Here is a 16,198-nt window from a genome sequence, read left to right on the forward strand (position 1 = left end):
TTGGGGGTAATTGATTTGAAAGGAGCATAAAGATGATGAATGTGTTCAGCATCTTGATCTGGATTATGATTACACAGGTATTTATTTGTCAAAATTCACTGAACTGTATACTTAAAATTTGTGCACTTTACTGTTTATAATTTACATTCAATAAAGTACTATTAGCATTTTTAAAAAGCATTAATATATGTATTTTATATAAGTATTGTTCTGTCATTTATCTTTTTAAAATATTACTTCCTTAAACCAAACCAAGTTTCAGCTATTTATTTTCTTTACCTGGAAAATGTTGCTCCATTCTCTTTTATTTTATTTTTCTGAATAGGAGATCCTTGAAGTGACAGACTTTTATTTCCTGGCAGGGTAATTTGCTTGAGAATGGAAGCTATAAAAACAAAAGAAGAAAGAAACACCTAGGAGTTAAAAAAAAAAAGAAAAAAGCAATCATATGACATTAGGAAAAATTCAGGACAACAGCTTTAAATACACATGGAATAATCAAAGAGAATTTCAACCTGTCCAGAACTGTGTTTAAATTCAAATATAACAATGAATTTATTCCCTACACAAGAAATTATCTGCTAAAATCAAGAACTACAGACTTCAAATTGTCTACAGAATCACCAACATCATAAAAAAGGTGACAGAAACATGTTAATAACATATCATTTATATTGGTAGCTTGTAAAAGTACATAAAACATCTGAATTTTATGTGTAAGATTAATTTCCAAACTTAGACAAAGAAGTACATTTTAAAATGAAATAAGGGGGCCGGCAGAGTAGCTCAGTTGGTTAAGAGCTCGCTCAAGAGTTTGAGCTCTGAGCAACAGCGGTTTGATGCCCAACCCGAGCTGAGCAGCCACTGAGCTGCCAACAGGTGGCAGGATGGCTCAGCTTAAAAAAAAAAAAATAAGAAGTAAAATTAAATAAGGCTATAAAAATTTTTATAAGTTAAAAAAGTACTTATTTATTACTACATTATTTTATCTAATTACAATACAGTGAGTAGGCTTCTTTTATTCTAAAACATAGATTCCTAAAAAGTGGCTATGAATGTATGTAAAGAATGTAATATAAAAAAATAAGTGAAAATATGAAAAAAAAGAGGGAGAATGTAATATAGTTATCTTACAGTTTTCTTTCATAGGTCCCAACATAAAATACCAAATCTCTCTTAACATAACAATAAAAAAGTACAAAACTCCATCATGTTTCAAACCCAGGGTGATGGGGTGGGGGTGGGAGGTCAGAGTCTACCTGGAGGAAACTGACTGGTAGGTATTGTGGTGCTCACTGGCATCTTCTGTCCAGATTTCTGAATGGTCAATGCTGGGGAATGGGACAGTGTAGTCACTTGTTTTGCAATGCCTCCTGAAGGCTGCTGGACCACCTAAAACAATGAGAATTATCGTTATAGTCATTCAACCAAACCTGCTTTAGGAAAAGAACAAACTTTCAGTTATCACAATAGAACAAACAGCTGCGCTCATCTAACTGTAAATATACCTTCAACTTAGCATAAGAAAGCCTATTTAAAATTTAAATTTGTATGTAACAAAATTATCTTATTCAAAAGCAAAAAACATTACTAGCACACACATTATATGTTATTTTTTAGAGTAAAATTCAAATTTACATTACATACTGCCCAATTTAAACCTGCATATGCATCCTATTTTCATTTTTTTAACTTATGGAAATTTTCAAACATATACAAAAGTAGAACAATAAAAAGATACATGGTACCATTATTACCTAGCTTGAACAATAATTAATTCTTGACCCATCTTATTTCTTCTATATCTCTACCCACTTCCCCACCATCTTCAATTATTTTAAAGGATTTGCTTTTAAAATAAGATATATTGTGTCTCTTTATCTGTAAATATATCTCCAAAAGATAAGGACTTTTAGTGGGATATTTTTAAAAAGTATCTGGAAAATGACCATGTTGAAGGCATTCTCCAAGGTAACAAACAGTTCAAGAAATCCAGAGGGTGAGGGTTGGGCACAAAGGAAGAGAAATCAAGGTAATAGCAGAGCCTTATTTTTAGCTTCAAAGAAGAAAACACAATAGCAGAGCTTCATTTTTTTTCACTTCAAAGAAGAAAAACAGTCACCATGTATATGAGCCAGCTATTGATAGTAAAATATTTATAAGTCCTTAAACCCATGTATGGCTAATATAAACAAGCCAAAAGATAGACTTCTGAACAGAATTTTGGGAGTACAATCTATTGTATACTTTAATTTTTTTGTAAATAATATTTAAAACCTAGTGTATAATACTAAACAAAATTAACTCATAAGAAACTCAAAATGCCCCAATAAATAATCCTATAGGAACTCATGCCCCTAGAGAAGAAATACGAGTTAGAATAATTCAATCACCGTCATTCTAAGAAAAGACTCTATAAAGAGAGAAAGAACTCTTGAAAGCAATGATGCATTTCAACAAGTGGAGGTCATACTTATGTACAGATTTAAATTCTACAACATAATATATATATATATACATTCAGAGTCTCATTTATGTATTCAGAAAGAAACTTAAAAACCACTCCTGACAACTTGGGCTTATTTCCTTATTGTTTGCATTTTCTTCCTTGATATCCTTTACTAGGTATTCTTTTCAGTATTTTTATTAAGAAAGACAGTAAAAAAATATTATTAGAAATTTGATTATGAGTTAGTCTTCATACCCTGTTTTGATGGGTACTCAAAAATATAACAGCCAGTGGCCTGCCGCTCAGGTGAAGAGGGGTTGGGACTCCACACCCCTGGGACTAGGCAGGAGGGGTGGGTGTGTGTGTGTGTGTACATATATGAATAATATGGGATATTTATACATATCACAAAGTTTTGTGCTGAGATCAACAATCTTGAATCCCCATCATTGCTCATTTTAATGACTATAACACTTGGGGCAGCACATATGCAGCATATTCCTGCACACTTACCAAACAAAATAAAACATGAGTGAAAAAGTATAACAATTCATTAGTGTTCTTTCAGAGTAAGTACTATTTAAAACCACAGTATCAGGCATCTTATAGAGATTGAAACTATCTGAGAGGAATAGAAATTGGCCCATAAAAGGGATATTTGCTTCTACTTGGCAAACAAAAGAGGTATTTTTTAAAACTTGAGTCCTTTATTTAACTTTCCCTCCAAAAAACCACTACAAAGGAAGACTGGGAAATAGTACATAGCTTAGCTTTTTCTTTTGACATATTAAATTCTGATGTTTTATTTGGATTTAACACAAATTAATGTTCTAGTCATTTACAGAAAACACAGGTCTAGAGCCACAAAATATTCTTTTCGTGAAGAATGTAAGGATTTTTTACAAGTATTTTTACATTAATTGTAAGTTTTACATAATTATGATCTAGGATATCTGACATGGACCTTAAATTCCATACGGAAAGGAAGCAAAGAAACACAAGTATGGATTAAACAAATAGATGAGAACACGCCTCACACTTTGCTTTCTCTATATTTCAACCCCAATCCATTCCTCTATTCATAAATATACAACAATCAAATACTTATCTCTAAATAACTAAGTAGTATATTCACACACAGTTACTAAAATCAAGGGTAATTATCTCCTCTAATTTCTATATAATATTCAAAATGTGATTACTGGCATGCACACACTAAGGTTGAGTTCTAGAAAACAGGGCCCAACTAAACAAAAACTGTAGCATAAAATCAGGAAATACATGTTGGTTCCTAACTATTTCTCAGGAACAGTCAATGTGTTCCTTATCTTCTGGGACAATGGCATAATCTACTAATGCCAGCACTTCTATATACGCACATCCAGCCTCAGAATATCTTTTAACACAAAGCTCAAGTAAAATCCTACAGTGGGAGGTGAAATTTATTTGCCATGCCCAATCTAGATTAAAATTTAACCTTGGTAAACCTCAGAATATGCTGTTTCTTTAATTTAAAGGGGCCTTCCAAACACTTTAAAATGTGCTCAAATGAATTTTTAATTACATTACCAGCTTTTACAGGAATCAGTAAATGCTGCTTCAAATCGAGAACCTATGAAATTCTGTTAAAAAATTTTAATATGCGTATTGTCTGATTTGATTTATATGAAGTTCTAGAACAAGCAAAACTAATCTGTGGGAGAAAATTATCAGAAGAGTTGGTACTTCTGAGGAGATGGGGTAGGGACTGACTGGGAAGGGACACAGGAAATTTCAAGGTGATAGCAACATTTTATATCTTAATAGGGGGTTTGAGTTATTCGGAAGTATTCACTGTCAAAATTTATCCAATGATACATTTAAAATTTGTGCATGTCATTGTATGTAAATTTGGGCTAAAAAGAAAAAACAAATAATGAACTGTAGTTAATAATGTGTGTGTTTAATTATTTAGGAAGGAATCTTTGAAATGCATCAAAAAATTATGATTGATGGCTGGATAAATACATATAAATCAAGTATACTAAATGTAAACAGAATCTAGGTGGTTGGTATATGAGTATTCACTCTAAACTTTGTTGTTTGAAAATTTTCATAATAAAATATTTTCTTGAATTAAAAAATAAGACATATACATGACATATGTATGCATATTATCTCTAAATAGTTTATTTTCTATAAATTCTAATGTACCCTTACCAAACTAAACAGGTACACATATTCAAGTAAATTTAAATGAACTAAAATTAACCTATAACAGTAAAATTATTATCATATAAAGCCATGATTAAATTATGACCCATGAAGAATTTTCCATGTAACCGCTAATTACATATAGTAAATAAAGGGTAGGTTTTACTTGAATTCAACCTCTTTCTTCACCAAACCTTTCATTAACCCTATTTAAGAGATTACAATCAACAACTGAATTCTATCCCTCCTCTCACTTTTAACAGAATGCAAAAAAAAGGAAGAAAAAAGACAAACTGCTTAAGTCAAACTGCTTAAGTCTGGATCCTAATAGGTTAGTCCAATATGAAACTGAGAGCCAGTAAAACAACCAATGATCCTTTTTTTTTTTCCCTACTCAATTTTTATTTAACTTCTCTAACGAAAACACTGACCACCAACATAATCAGGGACTAAAACTTATACCTTGAAAATATTTCTCTTTATCCAGTTTGAACTGAAGTCAAGATAATCAACTGAGTTAAGTCTCACAGAGTACTTCATATAAAAACATATTTGTTGAAACTTCTTTAATGGTTACCCATATTTCAAAATAATTAGTTACAAGAAAAAAATATGATGCGACAACGAAAACTTTTTTCTAATATACTTGGTCGATTTATTTTAGGGGCTGTAATGAAATGGAAAATTGCCACGTTAATAATGCACTAATAATTATTTGTTTTTCCCTTATACCCACAAAACAGTAATATTTGGAGAATGATTGCTGAACATACTTGGCCACTTATTTATCAAATTTCTACAATTCTATTAAAGAAGAAAAGCAAGTAATAGAGTCACTTGGGGGAAAAAATATATTATCTATCTATCTATCTATCTATATATACACACATTTGAAATAAGGAAAAGATCTATGACAATATTAAAACTTCCTGCCCTAACTCCAAGTATAAATTATTCTTAAAGATATTCAAGTGATATATATATACAAGATTACTAAGAATAATAATATTCAACTTACTCTCTAAAATTGTCAGCCTTTTATCCAAAAACAGAAACCATGAATTTTGAATTAGCTTTCTCATTATTCATGAATTTTATTCACACATTATGGATTTGAGAGGCTTACTGTTTAATTTTTTTTTATTTTTTTAAGATTTTTATTGGGGAATTGAGGGAATGGGAACAGCGCTGGGGAATTGGGGAAAGGGGAACAGACAAGTTGCTGTCATCTTGTTCTTCAGTCTAGTTGTGGAGGACGTTGCTTCACTGGCCCAAGTTGGCACCATCATTGCACTCTTCTTGGGCAAGGCAGATCAGTCGCCGGCTTCTGGACGGCCGCTCACTGCAGCTGCTGGCCGCTCACGCTGGCTGCTGGCTACACATAGTAGCCCATGGTAACCCATTGCCACAGGGGCTGCAGCCTACACTGTCGCCGGCAACTCACGGCAGCCCAGCTCCAGGTTGAGCTGTTGTTTAGCATCTTAGCTGTAGAGGGCAGTGTCACTGGCCCTCATATGTGGGATCCGAACTGGGGCCCTCTGGCGTCCCAAGCCAGTTCTTAACCACCGCGCCACTCGGCCGGCCCTGTTTAATTTTTGTGTGGTAAAATTAGTTATTAGAATTTACCAAAATTTAATTTTAAAATGATCAAATTAAAATTTAGCTTTAGTAAATTTAATTAATTTTGCTAATTAGGTTTAATTTTAATTAAAATGAGAATCTTTAAATTAAATATAGCTTTTGCTCAATTATAAGTTTTTTTTACAAATATTCTAAGAAAACTTTTAAGCACTAATACTCCTGAAAGCTTCTACTTATTATCTATCACCAGTAGACTATACAATTCTTCCATTCTCTTTCATTAACTTTTAAACAAAGGTAAAAATGTTTAGCTCAACATTTTGTTGGAGTATATAACATCATATAACAACACCTGCACCAGAACTGATAGATAACCAATAAGATTAACCATTTATAAGAACTAGATTCTTAGATGAAATCCCAAGAATTACTGATTAGGCCCATAGTTCAACATTTTAGTATCAAAATATACAAACACTGAACTATTAGTACAAAATAAAAAACGTACACCTGAAAAAACTGTTAGCAATTCTAATTAATTTACTTGATGAGAGCTTTAGCAGATCCCCAGAAGATAAACAATAATCAATGATAACATGTAATGATAAATCTAAAGGGTTTCTTTAATCTGGAATAAAAATGTATAATTTCATAAAATTTTGTATAATTGTACAAAACCTAAACCCTTAAATAGTAGATTAGAGGATTCTTATAATTTCAAAGTGTGATATTTAAAACGTCTCATCCAGAAGGCAGGAAACCTGTATAATTCATCACGAAAATTAGCACCAACTAGAATAAAGTATTAACAGAGAATTTTTATATTAGTTATTAAAGGATACAATTTTCATGATCAATTATTAAAGGAAATAAATTACACACATTTTAAATCTAACATTAAACAAGATAGCCATACTTGTATTCTACAGACCATTTGTGGAGACTGAATCCTGAGTTGCAGAGAAGACAGATTTAATCCAGTGTGGTAATTTCCATATTTTAAATAATTATTTTCCTTAATTCTTGTAAGTTTCATTGAATACTTTCTTGTTTCTAGCACCCTGAGTGTTTTTCTCCTCACTTAGACATAGGATTACATTGGAATATGGTTTATCATGAACTCACTGATGATATTCCTAAATTACTCAAGAAATATTAATTCACCTTTGAGTAATATTCATTTTCTAAATTAGTTGATTTGAAAGAATGTCCTTGTTCAATCCTCTCTGTGTCATTACCATACAGAATAGCTTATGCTGTTTTGTGCCCCAGGTAAAAATCTGTTGCAAAACAGATTACAATGCATCTTCAGTGCCTGGCTGCTCTTGTTTTTGCCATTTTAAATAGGAAAGTATTAATACTGACATTAAATTGTTGACTAAAACTGAAATAAGGGTCAAACAAGAAAGCAGGATTCACAAGTAAAACTAAATTATTCTACATTCTTTTAAAAATGAAAGTAGGAAGTTGAAAGAAATCCCTAAAATTTAACCATTGGATTTTGTTATGTTTTTTCTTGATTGAAATTGTTTCTAATGTATAACAAGTCAAACCTACAAAACGTAAATGCTGCCAAGATATTATAATCCGACAGTTTTCTGTTTCAGGACACTCCAGAAGCCTGTAAGTTCTTGCCATGAGCACCATAACTTAAACGGAAAGACACTGGGTTCTAGTCTGAGATTCATTACTTAACTGAGTGCCACTTAAAATTTCCAGACTGTTTTCTCCCCGCATTTTCAGCATCACAAAATTATTTTAAAATTCACAGTGTATACATGACATGCTTTTAAAACTCTATGCAGCTATCAAGCATTATTTCACTTCAGGGACCAATAGGCTATAGATGTTCAGTAAAGATTAACACTGATTCAACAATTATCTATGACCCAGAAAAAGGGTTTCAATTCTGTTCAGTGCTACCAAAAAGAGGCCTTTCCTTGGGGCAATTACTAGTTCCAGTTGTTCCCAAACCTGGCTGTTCAGACTGATGTTTAAGAATCACTGCTTCTAAAAAGGTTTCATCTCTGAGATTCAATTCAGACATCTAAGAGAAAAGTCTGCAAGGCAGATACATTTCTCCATTTGAAAATCAGACCCATAGTAGGAAGGGATGAAAAAAGATGAGAACCCAGGACATGACTATTACTTCCTACCTACCAAAGAGTTTGACAACTGTTTAAATTGATCTTCCCCCTTCTATTCTATTCCAAAAGCTGCCCTCTGCCTCAAAGACAAGTCACCCACAGATGCTAACCTCTTCTCCTGATCACACAAACAAGGCTGGGAAGTTAATTTAGGTTTTACTACTCCAAGAAGCAGAAAAAACTAAAAGAAGAGATTCAAAACACAGCCTTTAACACAAAGACTTACAAAAGAGAACAAGGGCAATCACCAAAAATCAAAAGAACAGCTAGCTGTGTTATAGTATAAAACAAAACCCCAAAATTTTTAACTAATTCACCATGTACCATCTCACACATATTAACTATACTTTCATAGTCTTTTGATAAAACTTGAATTGAATAAAGTCAAATGTTCTAAACACTAATCAATAAACAGGTAAGATTTCTTTCTCCCAAGAACCTCCCAACCTAACAAATTTTGGAAATACATCACTCCCTTCACTATCTTCCTCTTCTCTCAGCATATTTTTTTTAAAGAAATGTTACCGTAATATTACCTATGTAATAATGCTACCAAAAATATTTCATCTGAATCTAACCTTGAAACAATCAGAGAAAACAAAATAAAGAACATTCTGCAAAACAACTAGCCTGGGCACTTAAAACATAACATAACAAGCAACCACAAAAGGTTAGGGGGCTGTTCTAGACTAGAGGAGTCTAAAGAGAAATGACAAGTAAATGTAATATGCAATTCTTTATTAGAAACATCAGAAAAAAAATTGCTATAAAAGACATTGTTGGGAAAACTGGGGAATTGCATATTGTACCAATGTTAACTTCCTCTGTGTGATAAGTATGTTGTGGTTACATTAAAAAAAAAAAAAAAAAGAAAAAAATCCTTGTCCCTAAGAGATACATGGTATCTCTATATACATGGTATATAACAATGCAATGTCACAATTTCTGCAACCGAATCTCAAATGGGTCAGCAAAAATTGTGTGTTTGTATATGTGAATACGGAGAGGGAGAGACCAGGTAACAACTGTGGTCAAACTTGATCAAGGGTACACAAGGGCTTGTTTTACTAGTCTTGCTGGTTTTCTGAATGTTTCAAATTTTCAAAATAAGAAATTGAGGAAGAAATAAAATATTACTCACTAGTTGTTTGACTTTAACTGCCTGTGGAATACCAGCTGGTTGTGAAAGAATGGGGCCCGGCTGTGCAAGTTTGATTTGGACTGGAGTGCCAATGACAGGCTTATCAGATGTGGTCCCAGCAGAAACAACAACAGGTTTCACAGACGGAACACAAATAGCTGCTGCTGAAGTTTCTCCAAAAGTTACCGATGGAAGGGCCAGTGTCATTGCTGCTCCAGAGACAACTGGTTTTTCAGGTTGAAGTGAGACTGCTGTAACTGTATTTTGTATGGATGTCACAAGCGGTTTTGGAGTCTGAAGCAGAACAGTTCCAGCTGTTGTTCCTCCAGGTACAGTGGCAGGACACACAGAATGAAGTGTCACAACTCCAGTTTTTGCTCCCCCTGGACCAGCAAGCGGATTCAGAGTTTGCACTGACACAGGTCTGGGTGTTGTTGCTCCAGAAACAATGATGGGTTTTTCAGACTGGACTGAAGAAACTGTTGGTGTCACCACTGAAGAAGTTGTTACTGGTGTGGTACAGGTAGTAATGGCTACTTCGCTAGAAGCCTCCTGAACACATTGCTGAATAAAACTCTGGGAGTTCGGCATGAGTAGTCGTAAGGCACTCACACTTTTCTAGAAGTGGGAGAAAAAAACAAAACCACTGATAACTAAACAAATTAGCTACTAGTAAAAAAGAATTACTTTGTATTTCATATCTTTACAGCATAAAATAATTCAAAAGTATATCAAGGGTTTCAGTTGAAGAAATCTAGTATCACTAATTTATTTGCAATCAATATCCAAGATATAATCAACATAAAGCCCAAAGTGCTTTATTTTTTCCATATGAAATTATTATGTCTCAGTATTAAACTTATTTCATATACCTGAAAATCAGTTTGTTAAAATACGTTTCATACTGTTTGTATCCATCTAACCTGTAATAGATCACTAATAACTTCAGTATCTGTTAATCTGTTTATACAACAGCAAACTAAAATAAACCTTTTTAAAAATAACTTTCAAACTTTTGATAGAAATAGCCTTCACATCAAAATAAAGCTAATAGAGGGCCGGTCGAGTAGCATGTTGGTTAGGAGTTGGCTTGGGACTCCAGCTCTGAGCAGCAGGGCCCGGGTTTGGATCCCACATGAGGGCCAGTGACGCTGCACCCTCTACAGCTAAGATGGTGAACAACAGCTCAACCTGGAGCTGGGCTGCCATGAGTTGCCGGCGACAGCGTAGGCTGCAGCGGGCTGCTGTAAGCGAACATGAGTGGCCAGCAGACAGAGTGAGTGGCTGGCAGCCTACTGGAGCTGCCATGAGGCACATTGAGCGACCGTCCAATGGCTGGCAAGCAGCTGCCTCACCAGGGAAGAGAGCAATGATAATGCCAACATGGACCAGTGAAGCAACGTCCTCGACAGCAACTTGTCTGTTCCCCTCCCCCAATTCCCCAATAAAATCTTTAAAAATAAATAAATAAATAAATAAATAAATAAATAAAAAATAAAGCTAATACAAACAAGGTCAATTTTCTTCTTTTTTTTTAAAGATTTTATTGGGGAATTGGGGTAGGGGAACAGTGCTGGGGAATCAGGGGAAGGGCAACAGAGAAGTTGCTGTCCTTTTGTTATTCAGTCTAGTTGTGGAGGATGTTGCTTCACTGCCCATGTTGTTATTATCATTGCACTCTTCCCGGCTGAGGCAGATCGGTTGCCAGCCACCAGACGGCTGCTCACAGCGGCTCTTGGCAGCTCACACCGGCTGCCGGCTGCTCATGCTGTCTGCCAGCCACACATGGTAGCCTATGGCAGCCCACTGCAGCAGGGGCTGCAGCCTACGCTGTCGCTGGTGACTCACGGCAGCCCAGCTCCAGGTCGAGCTGTTGTTCACCATCTTACCTGTAGAGGGCAGTGTCACTGGCCCTCATATGTGGGATCCAAACCGGGGCCCTGCCGCTCAGAGCTGGCGTCCCAAGACAGCTCTTAACCAACTTGCCACTCGGCTGGCCCGAAAAGTAATTCTCTGTTAAACTAATAACTCTTCCTAAGAAACTAGAGAAGCATTCTTCTCCTAATAAACTGATGTCTAAATGTAAATATTGACATGAGGCCCATTATTTATTATCTAATAAGAGGAAGATACCTACTGAAACTGTAAAACTTATCTCAACATAATTATCTTATTTTTTGTTATTATATATTTTATTTTATTTTTTAATTAAATTTATTGGGGGGGTGACAATGGTTAAATTACATAGGTTTCAAGTGTACATTTCTATAACACATCATCTACAAGGTGTGATAAAAACTACAATGAATGTTTAAATTAAAAAAAAATTATTACAGAAGACACATACCATTAATCCCCCTCAAAATATTCCCCCTCAGTTCAAACACACTTATCCCATCATTCTTACTACTTTCTGAAGCAGTTCTAGAAGTTCTCTTTCATGAGTGTCTTGAGTTGCACTGTCATGGCTGCCTCAATATCCTGAATCGATTCAAAATGTTTGCTTTCATGGTCATTTTGACTTTTGGGAAGAGCCAGAAGTTGCACAGTGCCAGATCTGGTAAATAAGGTGGATGAGGACAAAACATAATGTTTTTATTTGACAGAAATTGCCATATCAGAAGCGATGTATGACATGGAACCTTTCGGTTGTGGTCACAAAATATGTTGAATGCTACTGCTGAGTGCCATTCAACGGAAAGGATGGGATCTTCAATACAGGAAGCTGTGCATCGAACCTTAGTAACAGTGTGTGACAAGTTTCAACTTGTTCGGTGCAATCCGTCGGGTGTGAGCTATGGTTGAGAGGTGTGTTTTAAAGTATGCCATAAATCATGGATCATGAACTACACATTAACAAGAAATGGGCAAATGGTATCATCCTCCCTCATGACAATGCTCTGTGTCACACACTGCTTCTTGTATGACAGTTTCTGTCAAAGAAAAACATTACGGTGTATCCTCGTCCACCTTATTCACTGGATTTGGCACCATGCAACCTCTGGCTCTTCCCCAAAGTCAAAACGATCAGGACATCGAGGCAGCTATGACAGCCCAACTAAAGACACTCACAAAAGAGGACTTCCAGAACTGCTTCAGAAAGTGGCAAGAACAATGGGATAACTATGTTGGAAGCAAGGGAGAGTATTTGGAGGGGGGATTAATGGTAATGTGTCATTTACTGCAATAAATTTATAAAAGTATCTAGCAAATACTTTTACTGCAATAAACTTTTTTATTCAAACATTTACCATATTGTTTCATCATATCTCATATATATCACACTGTGTGTTCACCACCCAGAGTCAGTTCTTCTTCCATCACCATATATTTGACCCCCTTTGCTCTCTTCTACCATCTCCTCTCCCCGCTTACCCTCTGTAACTACTAAACTGTTGTCTGTGTCTGTGAGTTTTTGTTTCTTCATTTGTTTGTCTAAAACAAGGTGAATTTTCTTAAGTAAGCTAGAACATTTTCTGAGTGGATTTTAAATTGGTACTTATCTTTGTATCCTGCTGAAAGAGTTATAGACAGTTCAAACTAAAAAGTAGAAGGTTCTACCTTTTCATTCCTATGGTTTTGTTTGTTTTTGATTTAAGAAAAAAATGATGGAAAAGTAGGTAGGTTATCTTTGGCTAGTTCATCAGCTATTTTGAAATATTTTCTTGTTTTGACAATTAAATTCAGTCAGACCGCCTTTGTGTAAGAGGCAAACGAGAACTATTGTTCCTCTTCCTTTCCTCTTCTTTTCTTTTTTTATTAAAAGAGAGTGATAAAATTCTTATATGAAGAGGTTTTCAAATAGAAATATAATAACAAAGGAAAATAAGAATGTCTCTAATAATGAGCTGCCTTGAAAATACATGACAAATGAAGTGATTTGATTAAATTTAAGCTAGAAATTTAAGATGAGGGAGTCCTGAGGGCGAAAAAAAACACAATTGGAAAGAAATGTTAAAGTAATAAGATTTAAAGAGACATTAAAAAAACATAAGTCTAAATTACCTCTTGATCACCTGGCCAAAGTTAAGGTTAAATGCAAAATCCCTCACCCCTGTGCAATATCCAATCCCCCAAAGTTCTCAAAATGAGAAATTCTCAAGAAAAAAGCGTAAGGCTTAAAATAGGTCCTTAGAACAGATACAAAGTGCAAATACTTAATGGTAATATTTGGTAACTTAAAGGTAATGTTAGCTACCGAGTGGAGTCAGATAGGCTGGACCTGTGAGTTTGATCAAAAGTTAGTCAATTGAAACAGTTATCTCATCTCCAAAATGGAAAATACTGTTTAGCACCTCTTCTCAAAAGACAGATATGAAAATTAAGGGCAAACAATGCAAATTAAAAAGTAAAGTATCTAGCAAAGCATCAGACACATAGTAGGTGCTTACTAATTTCCCTCCTTCTTCCCCATGGTGTCTCTAGTGAGTATAAATAAACTCAAGAGTTGTCAGTGTAGGGCCGGCCGAGTGGCGCACTGGTTAATAGCTGGCTTAGGACGCCAGAGGGCCCCAGTTCAGATCCCACATATGAGGGCCAGTGACACTGCCCTCTACAGCTAAGATGCTGAACAACAGCTCAACTTGGAGCTGGGCTGCTGTGAGTCGCCAGCGACGGCGTAGGCTGCAACCACTGCTACAGTGGGTTGCCATAAACTACTATGTGTGGCCAGCAGCCAGCGTGAGCGACCATCCAGAAGCCGGCGACTGACCTGCCTCGCCTGGGAAGAGCACAATGATGGTGCCAACTTGGGCCAGTGAAGCAACATCCTCCACAACTAGACTGAAGAACAAAAGGACAGCAACTTGTCTGTTCCCCTTCCCCCAATTCCCCAGCACTGTTCCCATCCCCCAATTTCCCAATAAAAATCTTTAAAAAAAAAGAGTTGTCAGTGTAATGTAGAGAACTATGGCTCACAGAACCTTTGTACTGAAAGGGACCCACGGAAGCACTGCCTCTAACTCCTCAATCAGTATTATGCTGGTCCTTTAACCTTCCCTTTCCCAGACCAAGTCTTCTCTGGCTAAAACATTCCCAGTTTCTTTAGCCACACTTCATATCCCATGATTGGCACCCTCCTAATCAACATGGTCAACCTCCTAGAGACAGTTTCCACTATTTTAATATTCTTCTGAAAATGTGGTGCCCCATCTCCCTTCCCACTCTTGTTTCATGAGGCAACCAAAAGGAGTCTTCTACTATGAACCCTCTTTCATCTCCCCTAGATAATTAAGCCAAATTTTTCTAAAGTTAACATCTCATTCCATTATTTTAAAATTTATGGTATGAGTCTTTGGTTCACTCTAGTTCCAGGTCTTTAATGAACATAAATTTCAATTCGATTCCCTTTCAGTTTCTGAGTATCCAAATATATATATATATGTTTTAGTCGGCCAAACCAAGCTCTTGTTATAAAAGTTATTGTTCTCCATCAAAATTCTATTTTATTAAATAAATCTTAAAGTATAAGCCTACTAACAATGTAAATTAATATTTTTTAAATAATAGCCTTTCCACTAAATTTGGCATTATGTGATTTATTATTTCTAAGAGAATATGAGTCATTAGGACAAAGAAGGCCAACCCAAAGAATAAGGACGATCCATGTTATTTACAGATTACAACAACACTGAAGAGGTTTCTCCTACATTGTTAGTTATCTTCACGTTAAATTGCTGTCACATTGAAATAATCAGATTTTAAATTATTTTAAAGTAATCTAATCCAAAGAATTTCTTCAAAGTAACACATAACTCTACCTTAAGAAAAGGAACTAGGTGAGGCTGTGGTGAAGACTTGAGTTCAACATACAGTTGTCTAGTAAATTCTTCTGCTTCTATTTTTGCATCCTGAGGATGGGAGAAACAAAAACACTTTCAGGTCTACAAATATTTTATGAAGAACAGTGTATAATTCGATTGTAGGCATAATAAGCTTTGCACAGTGGGGGCACTTTTTTTCATGTCACTTGTGAATGAATAAGCTTAAACAGTAGAGGTGTTTGCTCATACAGAACACAATGAAGGGATGGTTTTTTAAGATCCCAGTAAGCAAAGTTAAGAGTAGACCTAACAGACTGAATAAGTATATTACAGTCTGTTAAGAACAATTAAGAAGTCACAGACACAGGAATTCTAAATTTCTTAAGGTAGAGAATAGGAGGTTATTTGGATTGAGAGCCTTGATTTTATTTTTGTTTGTTTTGCTGTTTCTATTTTGAAATTACCTTAGCCAAGGTAAGACTGTATTTTTAGAATGCTACTGTAAGACCCTACGGTATATAGTAGCCATTAAGATATGGCTATAAGCCAGGGGCCAGCCGAGTGGCTCAGTTGGTTAAGAGCTCACTCAAGAGTGCCATCTCTGAGCAACAGTGGTTTGATTCCCGGCCCGAGCTGAGCAGCCGCTGAGCTGCCAACAGGTGGCAGGATGGCTTAGCGTTAAAAAAAAAAAAAAAGGATATGGCTATAAGGCCATTAAGATATACTAGTTTTCCAAAGGACTTAAGAACCCTTCCATATTGCCTTACAGTCTAAGCATTTCAGGGATCTATGAGGTCTAAATTATTTTCATATTACTAAAAAAAAAAATTTTGGCCTTTTTCACTGTGCTGAGGTTTGCACTGATGGTACAAAAGGAACAGTGAGTAAAACTGCTGTCAAGAAAGGCAATGGCAACAAATTGAAA

The 16,198-nt window shown here is 35.3% G+C and overlaps 1 protein-coding gene across 1 annotated transcript in view; it reads right to left on the reverse strand.

Annotated features, from left to right (window-relative positions):
* Window positions 1-16,198, reverse strand: part of TAF4B (TATA-box binding protein associated factor 4b) — a gene marked incomplete at its 3' end in the record, with an annotated part of 77,830 nt that overhangs the window by 37,721 nt on the left and 23,911 nt on the right. Inside the window, exons 6-9 of the mRNA XM_019656143.1 lie at window positions 15,271-15,360; window positions 9,512-10,129; window positions 1,260-1,392; window positions 280-385 (exon numbers count right to left, since the gene is read on the reverse strand). Of these exons, the coding sequence (XP_019511688.1) occupies window positions 280-385; window positions 1,260-1,392; window positions 9,512-10,129; window positions 15,271-15,360 (947 nt within the window). The remainder of the gene's footprint in view (window positions 1-279; window positions 386-1,259; window positions 1,393-9,511; window positions 10,130-15,270; window positions 15,361-16,198) is intronic.

Source organism: Hipposideros armiger, unplaced genomic scaffold, assembly GCF_001890085.2.
Source record: "Hipposideros armiger isolate ML-2016 unplaced genomic scaffold, ASM189008v1 scaffold_255, whole genome shotgun sequence".
NCBI lineage: Eukaryota > Metazoa > Chordata > Mammalia > Chiroptera > Hipposideridae > Hipposideros > Hipposideros armiger.